The 12,524-nt window shown below is 43.1% G+C and overlaps 1 protein-coding gene across 1 annotated transcript; it reads left to right on the forward strand.

Annotated features, from left to right (window-relative positions):
• Window positions 1-1,551: 1,551 nt before the first annotated feature.
• Window positions 1,552-12,310, forward strand: ITM2A (integral membrane protein 2A). Its single transcript, XM_082061731.1, has 6 exons — window positions 1,552-1,711; window positions 5,790-5,921; window positions 6,061-6,249; window positions 7,626-7,736; window positions 8,850-9,000; window positions 11,225-12,310. The coding sequence occupies exons 1-6, from the start codon at window positions 1,628-1,630 to the stop codon at window positions 11,311-11,313; spliced, it is 756 nt and encodes a 251-aa protein (XP_081917857.1). The 5' UTR covers window positions 1,552-1,627; the 3' UTR covers window positions 11,314-12,310.
• Window positions 12,311-12,524: the final 214 nt, after the last annotated feature.

The raw sequence follows: 12,524 nt of genomic DNA on the forward strand, positions 1-12,524 counted from the left end.
TTAAAATCTGTATTTCAGGGACTTTGATGGGAGTGTGGCTTAACTTACTGCTGACATGCTAAAGCTAGACACTATGAAAATTAATTTTTTGCTGGTTTCTTGGTAAAATGAGGTAAAAGTATTTTCTGTTACTAGACAAAGTCAGGTTAACTAGACATAAAAGACTGTTCTCCAACTGAAGTCAGAGTCAAAATTCTTATGAACATGAAAGTGAGCAGTATCAAAACTATGATCTTGAAAAGGAATAACAGCGGTGTTCCATCTGCAGAATAACAAGCACATGCTTTGAATGCTAGAATACATGCTGCATTTTGTTTGTGCTTAGAATAATTACTTATTGCAATATTTGCATAGTGTTCAGTTCTGTTTAATTACAGCTGTCTGCGAGGATGGGTTCAGCGGTGGAGGCACCAGATTCAAACCAGATTTCTTTCTGGAGCTGTAAAGTGAAACTCCAGTGAGACAGACACAGATTTCCATTTCTGTGAAGGGAAGATTGCTTCAGACAGTCTGATGCACGAAGCCTTTTCTTCTTCTCCCCCTTTGGAGACATTAAATGAATGGTGAAGCCTCATCTTGGCTGCTAAAGATCCCTCGGGATGTATTTCACAAGAGAAGGGAAGGAGCTTGAATAAACCATCCCCATCCCTGCGCCATGCTGAGTGCGGCCCAGAGACGCCCCCTTTTCTCCAGTGATGCGCTCCTGGTGTAAAATAGAGAATTAGGACGTGTGTATGATTGTCTGCACGAACGGTGCACAAAGCTAAAAGGAAATAAAATGACTGGTGTGAAGACAGACTTGAGAAAAATGAAATGAATGTGTTCCTGCTGTCCCCTCAGCGCCTTGTTCTGCCTGGACCACAGCCAGGATCTCCTCGATTTCAGGCAGGTTTTAGGGTGCAGGTCTTTTAAGGCAGGACTGTGGTCTCTGCCCTTGTTTGTGAAGCTCCATGCAGCCACGGAGCTGCAGAATCCCCGTCAGGGAGAGCCACGGTGCTTCTAGAATGCTCTGTGAAATAAAGGTTGTTCCGGCAGTGCCTGGTCTCAGCACCATTTGGGGAGAGAAGCATTGGGATGCTTTAGCTTGACATGTCTTTCCAAATTAAATTTATATGTGTGCATGTATATATATATATTTTTTTTATTATTATTATTTTTTTCGTCCAGAAAGACTCACATCAAAAGATGCCACGCTGATTTTCTAAAAATTAAACCTATTGGTTGCCCTTAAAATGACCGTTCAAAATAAACACTGGAACACTGAACAGCTTGGCCAGAGAGGTGGTGGATGAACCATCCCTGGAGACATCCCAGGCCAGGCTGGACGGGGCTCTGAGCAACCTGAGCTGGTGAAGATGTCCCTGCTCATGGCAGGGGGGGCACTGGGGGAGCTTGAATGTCCCTTCCAACCCAAACTATTCTATAATAGGATTCTATAGGGTGATTACGTGAAGCGCCCGGCCTGCAGGGGGCACTGCGCAGACGGCGGCGGGGCGGGGCGCGTCGTGCCGGCCACGCCCCCCACGCCCCCTTATGGGGGCGTGGGGGGCGTGGCCGGCACGACGCGCCCCGCCCCGCCGCCCAGAATCTCCTCAGCGGCAGGCCGGTGGTGCGCAACGGCAACGCCATGGTGAAGATCGCGTTTAATTCCCCCTTCGCCCAGAAGGATGAGCCGAAGAAGGAGGCGGCCGAGGCGCTGGTGGCCGACAAGGTGCGGAGAGTGGGGTCTCTCCGCTTGGCGGGAGGAAGCGGGGCCGAGGGGCGGCCATGAGGGGGGGTGGCAGGAGGAGGTGGAAGCAGCCGCCGCCATTTTCTCGCGGAGGCAGCGGGCCGGGGGAAGGCAGGCGGGTGTCTGCGGGGCCCCCGGTTCTCCTCACCGCTCCCTTTGGTGCTCTCCGGTGCTGGGGAACAGGGGAGTGTGCGTGTCGAAGGGCGGGTCGCTTTCCTCAGGGAATGTGGGACTGTGAGGGCCCCAGCGCGTCGCGCTGCGCAGCGGTTCGCGGTTCTCTCAGTGACCCGCGGCCGTTTTCCGCTCGGGAGGGCCCGGGGCGGTGCCGAGCTCCGGGCTGGGCTGACATCCCCGGGCTGTTTTATCTCGCAGTTGGGCCTGTGCCAGGGCCCTGCTTCCTGAGGGGGGTTTTAAACCTTCCGAGCTCGAGTCCTGCTGAGCTCCGCGGCTCAGCTCCGTCCCCAACCCCGCGGAATTCACAGAATCACAGGGCCCTGGAAAGCTCATCCAGTGCAATCCCCCCATGGAGCAGGAACACCCAGCTGAGGTTACACAGGAAGGTGTCCAGGCGGGTTGGAATGTCTGCGGAGGAGACTCCACAACCCCCCTGGGCAGCCTGGGCCAGGCTCTGTCACCGTGAAGAAGTTTCTTCTCAAATTTAAATGGAACCTCTTATGTTCCAGTTTATACCCATTTCCCCTTGTCTTATTACTGAGAAGAGCCTGGCGCCATCCTCCTGCCACTCACCCTTTACATATTTATAAACATTACTGAGGTCACCCCTCCGTCTCCTGGTGGCTGCAGCTCAGACCCCCCAGGACAAAGCTGGTTTGCAGCAATGTTTCCCGAGCACACAAAGTGGGTCTGGGCTCATCCTCCGCTTGCTGCTGCTCTGAAAGCCTCATAGGCAGCAGGCTGGAGCGCGATGCTGAGGTGAGGTGTCTGAGTTTCTGCTGTGTCCAGCTTAAATTAAGAAACCTGCCATAAAGGGTTTTAAATAGAAATCTGGACAAGTACTCTGTGGTTGGCTTTTCCTTCCCAACGAGTTGCTGTGTCGCTGGCTTGAACTGAACTTTCCAAATCTGTGGCAGACTTTATTTTGAAGATGTTTTGCTTAGCTGCTGATGTTTTTAGCCAGGTGAAGATCAACGTCTAGGTAAATAAATCAGTAGGTTCAGAGGAGGAATATGGGATGGGCAGAGTTTATTTGTAAACACAAAAAGCAAACGCCCATGGACTTGGACTCTAGTGTCTTTATGTTTTGGTTTTTTTTTTTTTTCACTTTCTAAGCTGTTATCAGGAAAGCAGCTTGGCTGCCAGCCTGCGGAGCCTCTGCCTCTCTGAAATAGCCTGCCATGGAAAGGGGAAGCAGTGCAGTGGTGTTGTTGCTCTTCTGGGCTGTAAGAGTTGTATGTGTGCACAGATAACACAGTAGCACCCAATTACTAGATCAGGAGGAGGGTGAAAAGCAGTGATACAGTGTAGATAAAGGCTTAATATAAATTCTGAAGGTGTCATTAGTCTGGCCACTCTTGTAGGGCAGACTCATCAGCTACTTCTGAGGCAACTTGGACATAATTTACTCGCTCTGTATCGTGCTGGTTCTGAATATAATACTTCCAATATACACTTCCAGCCGTTCTTCTCTTGATAGCTGCTCTTAGCAATTTAGAAGCTACTCGTGCTGTTTTGTTACACCTGTCACAGTATTCTCTGTGTTTGCAAACGTGTATGTGGTTTTTTAACAACTCTTCACTCTGACTTCAGGGCTTAGAGTTGCATGTAAACATCAAGTTCACCATTTTACTCTGAGACAAACTTGTTCTAGTGCTTGTTAATGTCTCGTTTTGCTGGAATATTTGTGCAGAGCAAACAGACTTAACGGCTAACGTTGTCTGAAATAGCACAATAAAAGTCCCCTAGAATATCTGCACAAAACCCTTCAGCTTGCAGAATGCTCTCCCTGCAGATACTTTGGAGCTGTGTCAACAGTATCTCTTGAACTAGCTGTAGATGTTAACACAAGTGATTTTTCTTCTTCCCTCTTACTCCTAGTTGCTTTGCTTGTTACTGCACAGCTTAAAACTGCATTTTCTTTGCAGGCTTTTAATGACTTTTATTATTTTTGAGCAGAGGCTTTGTAACCTACTGGAGCAAAGTCTTGGTATTGTGTTCTCTTATCAGCTCTGTCAACTCTTTCTTCTCTCAGATTCAGGCTGCCTATATTGCTTCTGAAATGATAAATACCTTTGCTTTGTTTGAAATGCATGTCGTGCAACCGTAGCTAATTACATGTCGACATCATCCAAGCACTAGGACGGCTGTGGTGCCAAAACCTCCTGCAGACTGTTGTGTTCAAGTAATGATAGACTAGATGAGTAATATACTGAAAGGTGGAGATGAAGGTGGCAGAATATAAAGAGAACAGAATTGGTCTTAAAAGCCGGTTCACTCTGAAAGGTGTTTTTCACATGATGGTGTATAAATGTGGCATAATTCTGACTTGAAACTAGTTGGAGTTTTTTTTTGACAAAATGCTAAAGTAGCCAATTGTGGCAGCTTATGTCTTGCTGAACCAACATTTTTCTGTTTGGAGGATGCGAGAGAGGAATGTAGGAGTATTGACTTTCGCAAAACAGCTTGTTATTTGTTTCAGTAATTGCATAGCTGATGTGTTTGACTTTTATACTGCTATATCTTGCTGAGCATGGAAATATGTGCGGGCTTTGTAATAATACTGTGGCTTGTTGTGATCACAGGTCACTTAAATATATTGTGTTCTACAAGAATGCAAATAGTGGGACCCAAATAATGAAAGGCAATGGAAGCTGCTGTGCTAAATCCAGCTACTGACCCTAGGAACAACATGAAGAAAAAGATCTTTTGCTGTGAAACCCAGTTTTTTCTTCCTGACCAGTAGAAAGAACAGATCTTGAAAGTGAGCTCCTAAATACCTGAGTCATGAGTCATTAAAGGGACATACTTGACCAAATTATAGATTATCTACAAATTTTGGGGTTGTGGTGGGTTTTTTGTTTGTTTGTGGGTTTTGTTGTTGTTTTGGTTTTTGTTTTTGAAGACCCAAAATGCTGTGTATTTGCCCAAAGGGAACGTCACTTCTGATTGTTTAGTATTTGACAGTACTGTTGCTGTTCTCCTCTCAACTTGGCTTGTGTGAATTTTTCACTGGGAAGTCCAGAAAGGCATGGAAAGAACTCTGGAGCATTACAACTTGCTGTTCAGACACCAGTCGGTATCACACAGATCATCACTATGTTATGTGATGGTGGTAGTACTTCCCTTTGGATCCAGTTATCTTCTCTTTGAGAGAACACTGGGAGGAAGAAACAAGTCATTGAACTAAAGAGCTTAGTTTCAGGCTGATAGAAACAAAACTTCCCTGGGACTTGAGTGGGAAAAAGGGTATTTTTGAAGCTGCAAGGTAAGATGTGCCACAGGGACTTACTTTATTTGGCATGATTTGAAGCTGTGTTTAAGACGATGAGTGGTTCTCTTTCTTAGCAGACCTCACTGGTGCATGTTGCAAGTTCTAAAACCTGAATGTTTCACTTGAGTGTCAGCTGTTCCCCAGCTAATAGACAAAATTGCATCTTATTTTTTTTCTGTTAGTCCAGCTTTGTAAGGAAAAGTAATGTTATCTTATTCCAAGAGGAGGATAGGAAATAGGCTTTTGGGAATAGGCCTGAAAACACTGTGCCTTAAAATGACCTTGCTCTACAAATCTTGCTTTCGTTGTGCTATATTGCGGCTGCAGCACTGTATCTTTTGTTACACTTATTTACATTTCTCACATCTCAAATAATTTCCTGATAAAGGTTTGTCTAGAAAGCATTCTCTAACTAAGAAAATATCCCTTTCTACTGTTTGGAAGCTGATCTTAATATCATGTGTTTTTTTATTATATGATGCTTGACTTACAATTCTTACTGCACACCTAGAAGAAACAGGAGATAATGGGTCAAAGTGAAGAGCAGATAACAGCTGACTTTAGGTTCAAAGCAGCTGTGCTTTCTAAGTTCTCATCCCTTTTTATGTAAAGGATCCAGAGATCGCCACACACGGAGGTGGAAGCTCATCTGGAAGATGTCTGCTGACTCTGCTGGGTCTGGCGTTCATCTTGGCAGGAGTCGTTGTCGGTGGAGCCTGCATCTACAAGTACTTCATGCCTAAGGTGATGTGAAAGTTCTTTTTTCCATAAGCGTCACTGAATAAAAAAAGTGTAATTATAAACAGATTACTACTAAGTGTTAGAAATACAGTTTTAAAGCAACATTTGCTGTAAACATAACTAGACTTGCTCTTACTTCCAGCACAAGGTGTACCGTGGTGAAATGTGTTACTTCGAAAATGAAAATCGTGATCGTGCGGTGGAACCTTATTTCCTCCCCATTGCTGAAGAAGCTGACATTCGAGAAGATGATAACATAGCCATCATTGATGTGCCCGTTCCAAAGTTCTCGGACAGTGATCCAGCAGCAATCGTTCATGACTTTGATAGGGTGAGTATATGGGAAGCAATAAGAAGCAGCTGGTCTTGTTGCTTACTGGGAAATCATGGAGTGGATGGTAATCGTAAGAACTTTAGGGTTTTCATTCTGGAGACTTTTAAAGCTTCCTGTCAATGGAAGTTTGTCTTTGGGGATGAGTTCAAGTGTGGGAGATCTGACCCTTTTAGCTCTGTAATAGTACTAGACTTAACTTCTGCAAGGAAGGAGTGTTACAGGAATGTTAGGGGAGTTTATACCCACAGTGACTCTAACTCAGAACATTTGTCTCTGCTCTACAGCTTTAAATATAGTTACCCACAGGATGTCTGGAAGTGACACTTGCTATTTGGTCAAGATTCCTATGTAAATGAAATTGGGGGTGGGAGAACATTGTAAATGTGAGTTAAGGAACAGGGAAACTGAGGATTTGGTCTGAGGTTCTGCCAAACTGTTCTACAAAAATGTAGAATTCCAGAGAAATGTGGGTTGTTTCTCATTGGATAAGTGAACTGAAAAATCACTTCAAGTGGCTGAAACATGGAACTTGAAAAAACTGTGTTAGTTGCATGCAGTTTCTCTAAAGCAAAGATGAAAGGATGGTTTTAATTTGACTTAATTAAAAAATTGCACTGATAGTATTCATAGTTATCCTTAGTTGTAAAAGCTCTCGCAGGTTGTATGCAAATCAAACCTTGGCAATGCAGATACAATCACAATAAACCCACTAGAACTGACCTCTGCATGTGCTGCTTTTAACGGTAGCAGAGGATGGATGCGGCCAAGCTGCACTACTTGTGTCCGCAGTATTCGCAGCTTTTATCTGTGGTGTCTTGACGGAATCTTGGCTATAACTGAAAGGATTTGAGTGACTTAAGAGCTTCAGTTGATTCTGGTGAAGTGCTATGCAAAATAATAATAAAACAAGTAGATGTGTTGATAATTTTAGTTTGTGCAGTTGTTGCACTCAGTGGTGATCCTGGTGTGACTTTCTCGAGACTAATACTTTTTCTGAAGAACTATTTACAGCGAATGGTTGCTATCAGCAGCTGGACACCTTTTGTTTGCACTGTGCTTAATTGAACTGCTTCTGTTACGAAAGCATATTACCAAATACTTTCTCTGTATTAATACAAACTATAGTCATTTAGAATTATGACGGAAAAAGCTTTTATAGTCAGCTCTCACTTCTGCACAGAAGTCCTGTTGGAAACCTCTTTGCAAAAATGGTGATAACCAAATTCTTAAACTAGACAGTCCTGGAATGCATCACTTTGATACTCGCTGGGTGTGATCTCCAGCTTTTTGAGCTTCCTCTTTGGTCCTTGTAGAACTGTGTTGTAACGATCAAAGGCCATGCTTAATCAATTGAAAACTTGTTTTCAAAATAGCTCCTGACGGCATATCTTGACTTGCAACTGGGTAACTGCTACGTGATTCCACTGAACACATCCATAGTTATGCCACCAAGAAATCTGATGGATCTCTTTGCAAAACTGGCGGTATGTAGAGACTTTATTGTTCAGTTATGCTGAGCAGCTCACTTTGGATATGAACGCTGGGTTTTGCTCCTGAGCTACAGTCTCTTGCTAGAACAGTCCTCTTGCCATCAAAGTACATAATCCCTCGGCTCAGTCACTGTGCTGAAGTTAAGGCCAGCTGTCAGTGTATATTATGTTGAGTAGATTCATGCTTAATGCTCTTATTAATACCTAGCTTTATGAAAGCTGAAAGCAACTAGCAAATAAAGTTAAATTTAGCAGTTATAAAGGAACTTGATAAAGCTTCAAATATCGTTGGAAGCCTAAACCTGAAAGTTACTACTGGAAAGCTCACCTGTGCCACGAGAGTTTGAATCAGAAGCGCAACGCTCACTTGTTCTTCTGTTGGCACTGCTGTTCTGTTGCACTGGAGTTAGGAGCTCACCATGAACATTTTGACTCTTCAGTAGCTAAAACTTTTTATTTTTCTTTTTCCAAGGTGACTTATGGGTCAAGTTGATAGTCTGCTGCTACTTCCAAACTAAATGTGCTACTGAGTTATCTTGTGTCAAATATACTTTTCGAAAAAAGTAATTGACTCCTCTACATCTAGTGCCAGAGGCCACCTGATCTGGCTTAGCTTGTTTTATTTTATTTGTTTTTTAGATTCATGTAGACAGACTCTGAAATGTGTCTCCTTGTCTCCGTCTTTAAGAGTTGGTCAGGAGGGGTGGGAAATAATTTCAAAGAGCTCTGATCTTCTGGTGAAGACTTAACTTTTGTAGGTCACGCTGCCTTCTTTTATGGGAAATATATTGCCTCAAACATGGAAACTTTTGTGATACTTTGTTTCCACTTTAACTGTAAACTTTCCCAGGTTCTGTTTATGTTTGCTTCAGGTGACGTAATGTTAAGGTTAACTGCACTTTGTTTGGGTGAAACTGCAACTATTTGAAATAGCCTTTGTTTTTAACTTTTGTGCTATGCAGCTGTCCAAGACCAGCATATCTTAGTATTAAAAAGAAGGAAAGCTGAAGTCTACTGCTTGAAGCCCTTCCAAAGCAAAGAATAAAATGTAGTGGTTTGTCCCGTTGTTAGCAGAATACTGTTTCTCAAGGTTTTTTTCTGTTTTAGACTGGCTCTTACTTGCCCCAGACCTACCTAGTCCGTGAGGAAATGGTGGTTACAGAGGAGATAGATAATGTGTCTGACCTGGGTATCTTCATCTACCAACTCTGTGTTGGAAAAGAGACGTTCAGACTTCAGCGCAGAGACCAGATAACGGGTAAGTTCCCTTCAGTAAAAAAATAAATCTATTGTTTGAGTAGGAAAAGGGTAAATACTTAAACCTTTGGAGTTTTTAGACTTGGAAATCTGTGGGTGTTCAATGTGAGCTGAGTCTACTCAGAGCTGGTGGGTATTTTCCTGTACTTTATCTGAAGTTTCGTTTTGACATGGTGAGAGAGAATTTTGGTTATGGAATTAGAGGTTACATAAACAAACCAAATTTGAACTCATGTCTGTTTCTGTTTCAACTTTTGGTTGAAGTTGTAAGTTAGTTTGCCCCCAAAATTCATATAATCCATCTGATAATGTTAGTCTCTGTAGGGGCAGCTCAGTCTGTCACTGTCCTGTCCTATCTAATGCTGGGTTACAGAAGCACCAAGTAAATGCATCTTCTGGTTCACTTGCTCTGAAAACCAAAAAATAATTGAACAATGAGCTCTGGATATCCCACACTTCTCTCTAAAAGAGGAAGAACACCTCATGGGAACTTCTGAGCTCTGTTTCTGTACTGCCGTGTTTGGTTTGTCAGCTCTCACTGCTCTGGTTTTCCTGCCAACCTCTTAGGCACGAGTTTCCTCAGCCCAGTTCCAGTTTACAGCCCCAGGAGCCACAGCTGCTGTTTGCTGGGGCCTGCAGCCTGGTACTAGATGGGGGACTCTGCATGTGGGAGCATAAAACTGGTCCAAGAGTGTAGGGCATGTGAAGAACAGTAAATGTGGCTTTAAGGGAGGGAGAGGCTTGTGTCCCGTAGCTGTTGTGAAGATGCTTTTGTGAACAAGTCTAATTTGGCTGCTGCTGTGACTGACTGTAATCTACAAGCAAAACTATGAAGCGTTCATAGTGTTTCCGTAAATCATCTTGCTGTAGCATGTTGTTGACATCTTTGCTGCGTAGTTAAAGACTTCTACAGAACACATGTACAAAAGGATTCTAGTGGATGAGTAATGCTTCTTGGTACAGTTTCTGTTCTGTAACCAACCTTGTTTGCCCTTGGGGAGGAGGAGGGCAGGGGATCTAGTCAAATGGAAGGCTGCCACTGAGGAGAAAATTGTTCAGGGACAAGGCTTGTCTTGTCCAGATCAAACTTCTGGCACTCCTTTCTTCTAGTGTGTACAGGCCATGTACATGTAAATCATTAGACTAAAATGGTTAAACTCCTGTAATTTGTGTGGAGTCTTCTCCTTTAGCTGGTGCTGCCTTGGCCCTCAGGTTTGTGGAGTTCATGGGTTCACCTGTTAGATCAATCTGACCTTTGGTTCTGCAGCAGCTCCCTGGAGTTGTACCTGAAGGTGTGGAAGGAACCAGACAGGTTATCCTCACCGTTCAGTTCTGTATTCAGGTAGTTTTAGCTTGTACAGGCATTAAGATTGAGATTAATTGAAGGGCAGCCTTACCTAGGAAGTGTTTGTAAATTCAAGCGGCACCTTCCTGTGTTGGATTTAAGAACTAGTGCTTCTAGACTTTGGGTAGTGTCTCTTGCTTACTCTGAACACTTCTCTGCTTATTAAACGAGCTATAAATCTTTTGTAATTGTTGTGTATTGAAGGCTTTAGTTGGGCAGCTTGGTTTTGATGGCAGGACTATGATATTCTTGTCTCCTAGTAAAGATTCACAACTGATAGCTGGTAAACTGCCTGTGTGAGATCTGATGCTGATATGTCCCAAAATAGAGAAAATCACTTTAATAGTGTTAGGAAAAACTTCAGTAAGATGATCAGCCAAGTGGCAAATCCTCCCAGGGCTCTCATCAGGGTGCGGACTGCCCTAGAGAAGCAGGCTCTGTGTTCATACATCCCGGGTGGGAGGAAGTGCTGATAAAGAACTGGGTTGTTTTTCTGCGCCCTGGCTTTTTAAACTCTTTCTGTGTAATTTTAGTCTGCTTTGCTTTTTCTTTGTGCTTACTTTGCCATAAACTATCTGTTTAGTGACAGAAGTGTCAACACTAAAATGGTGGTGGGGATACTAGGGGGAAAAAAGGGCTCGCGTTGTCCCCTGTGTAGTATGTGTCCCCCTTTTTTATTGTTAGCGTTCTGAAAACGAGGGAGGCTTTTCTGGTAGAAAACAGACTGGTACCAAGCTCTGATGGTAACTAATGGCTGCAGAAACACCACGTACTGAATGATTGTATCTTGCTGCTGTTCATAACAATACCCAACCTGTAAATACTTGCTGCTGGGTTCTAGATCTGCTTTACTTAGGCTCTCGTCTTCTCTCGTCCCCAGGTCTGCAGAAACGTTCAGTGGAGAACTGTCACTCAATCAGACACTTTGAAAACTCTTTCGTTGTTGAAACAAAGATCTGTCAACAGTGAAGGGTGTTGGATGGGAGGTGACTAGTTCACACCTTCATTGAGAAGTCTGAGCATTAGACGTCGACTTCTTAAATTAAAATGTGCAGTGATAATCAAAAGCCTTATGCATTTTCTGTGTATTGCTTGTATTTCAAAAGACAAAGTCACCATTTCAGCTTTCTTTGATCCTTGATATAACTTTTTAGTTGTCTCATGTAAAACTTAAATTTGAGTAAGGTTTTTGTTTAGAAGGTTAATATCAGTTTATCTGTTGAATGTGTTTGATTTAGTGTAACCTGGGAATGGCAGAAAAATATATATATATAAAAATGTTAACCAATTCCTTGGCTGGAACCAATTCTGTTCACCTTAACTTTCACAGAATGATTAATAGTAATAATCTGTGGTTTGCACATCTTGTGTAGTTCTGTAGAATAGCTCTGCACTAGGCATCCTGGCTAAGAAACCCTTCTGATGCGTATCATTAAAGGTTTATTTTAACTGCCATGTGTGAAGCATGTAAAATCCAACCTCAGTAATCATAAACCTCTAACACTACCCTCTTTTCATTTTGTGCAATTACTGTATCGAATTCGTATGTATATTTGGAACCTTCCCCGAGCTTACGTTTAATTCTTCTACCTTTATTTGATTTTGTGGTATTTAGTTGTTAGATTCAGATAGAGTTGCTCTTAAAGCTTGTCAGTATTTTTGGTTATGAATTGGTTTATCCTGTAACTTCCTATTTCAAGAATCTGTTCTGGTATAGCTCACTTGTGAACGTGACTGTAGTTGTAAACTTAAACTACTCTGGCTTATATGAACTTTTTAGATCAACTTTTTATGAGCAAGTAGCATTACTACTGCAGTCAGAGCATCGTTCCTTTTTTTTTTCGAAAGCTGCAGTATTAAGGTAATGAAGAGTTAAGTGTCCTGCAGTTGATGAACCTGAGAGTTTTATTAAGGGACTTTATATTGGCATAAATTCTGCAACCCTATAATAAATGTTTCTCTAAAACTTTGGCGTTTGTGTGACTTCATGGCGCTCAGAGGCGAGAGCGCAGCACATGGTACGTGGGGGACGCGATGGTTGTGGGCCTGGGGCAGCATGCAGCACTCTTCCCCTCACCCTCCTCTCTTTCAGCTTGTGAAGCCCAATTTCTCTTTCTTGTTGCTCTGGAAGTGCTTTGTGGTGTAAAACAGACGAGCAACGGGGAGGACAAGACTGTTGG

Source organism: Streptopelia decaocto, assembly GCF_964273445.1.
Source record: "Streptopelia decaocto genome assembly, chromosome: 10".
Lineage (NCBI taxonomy): Eukaryota > Metazoa > Chordata > Aves > Columbiformes > Columbidae > Streptopelia > Streptopelia decaocto.

Bases quoted from the DNA above. Each gene is read 5' to 3' on its own strand.
- ITM2A (XM_082061731.1), top strand. From the start codon at position 1,628: ATGGTGAAGATCGCGTTTAATTCCCCCTTCGCCCAGAAGGATGAGCCG. The intron at 7,737-8,849 runs GTATGTAGAGAC...TTTCTGTTTTAG, and splicing joins ATCTCTTTGCAAAACTGGCG to ACTGGCTCTTACTTGCCCCA. The intron at 9,001-11,224 runs GTAAGTTCCCTT...TCTCGTCCCCAG, and splicing joins GCGCAGAGACCAGATAACGG to GTCTGCAGAAACGTTCAGTG.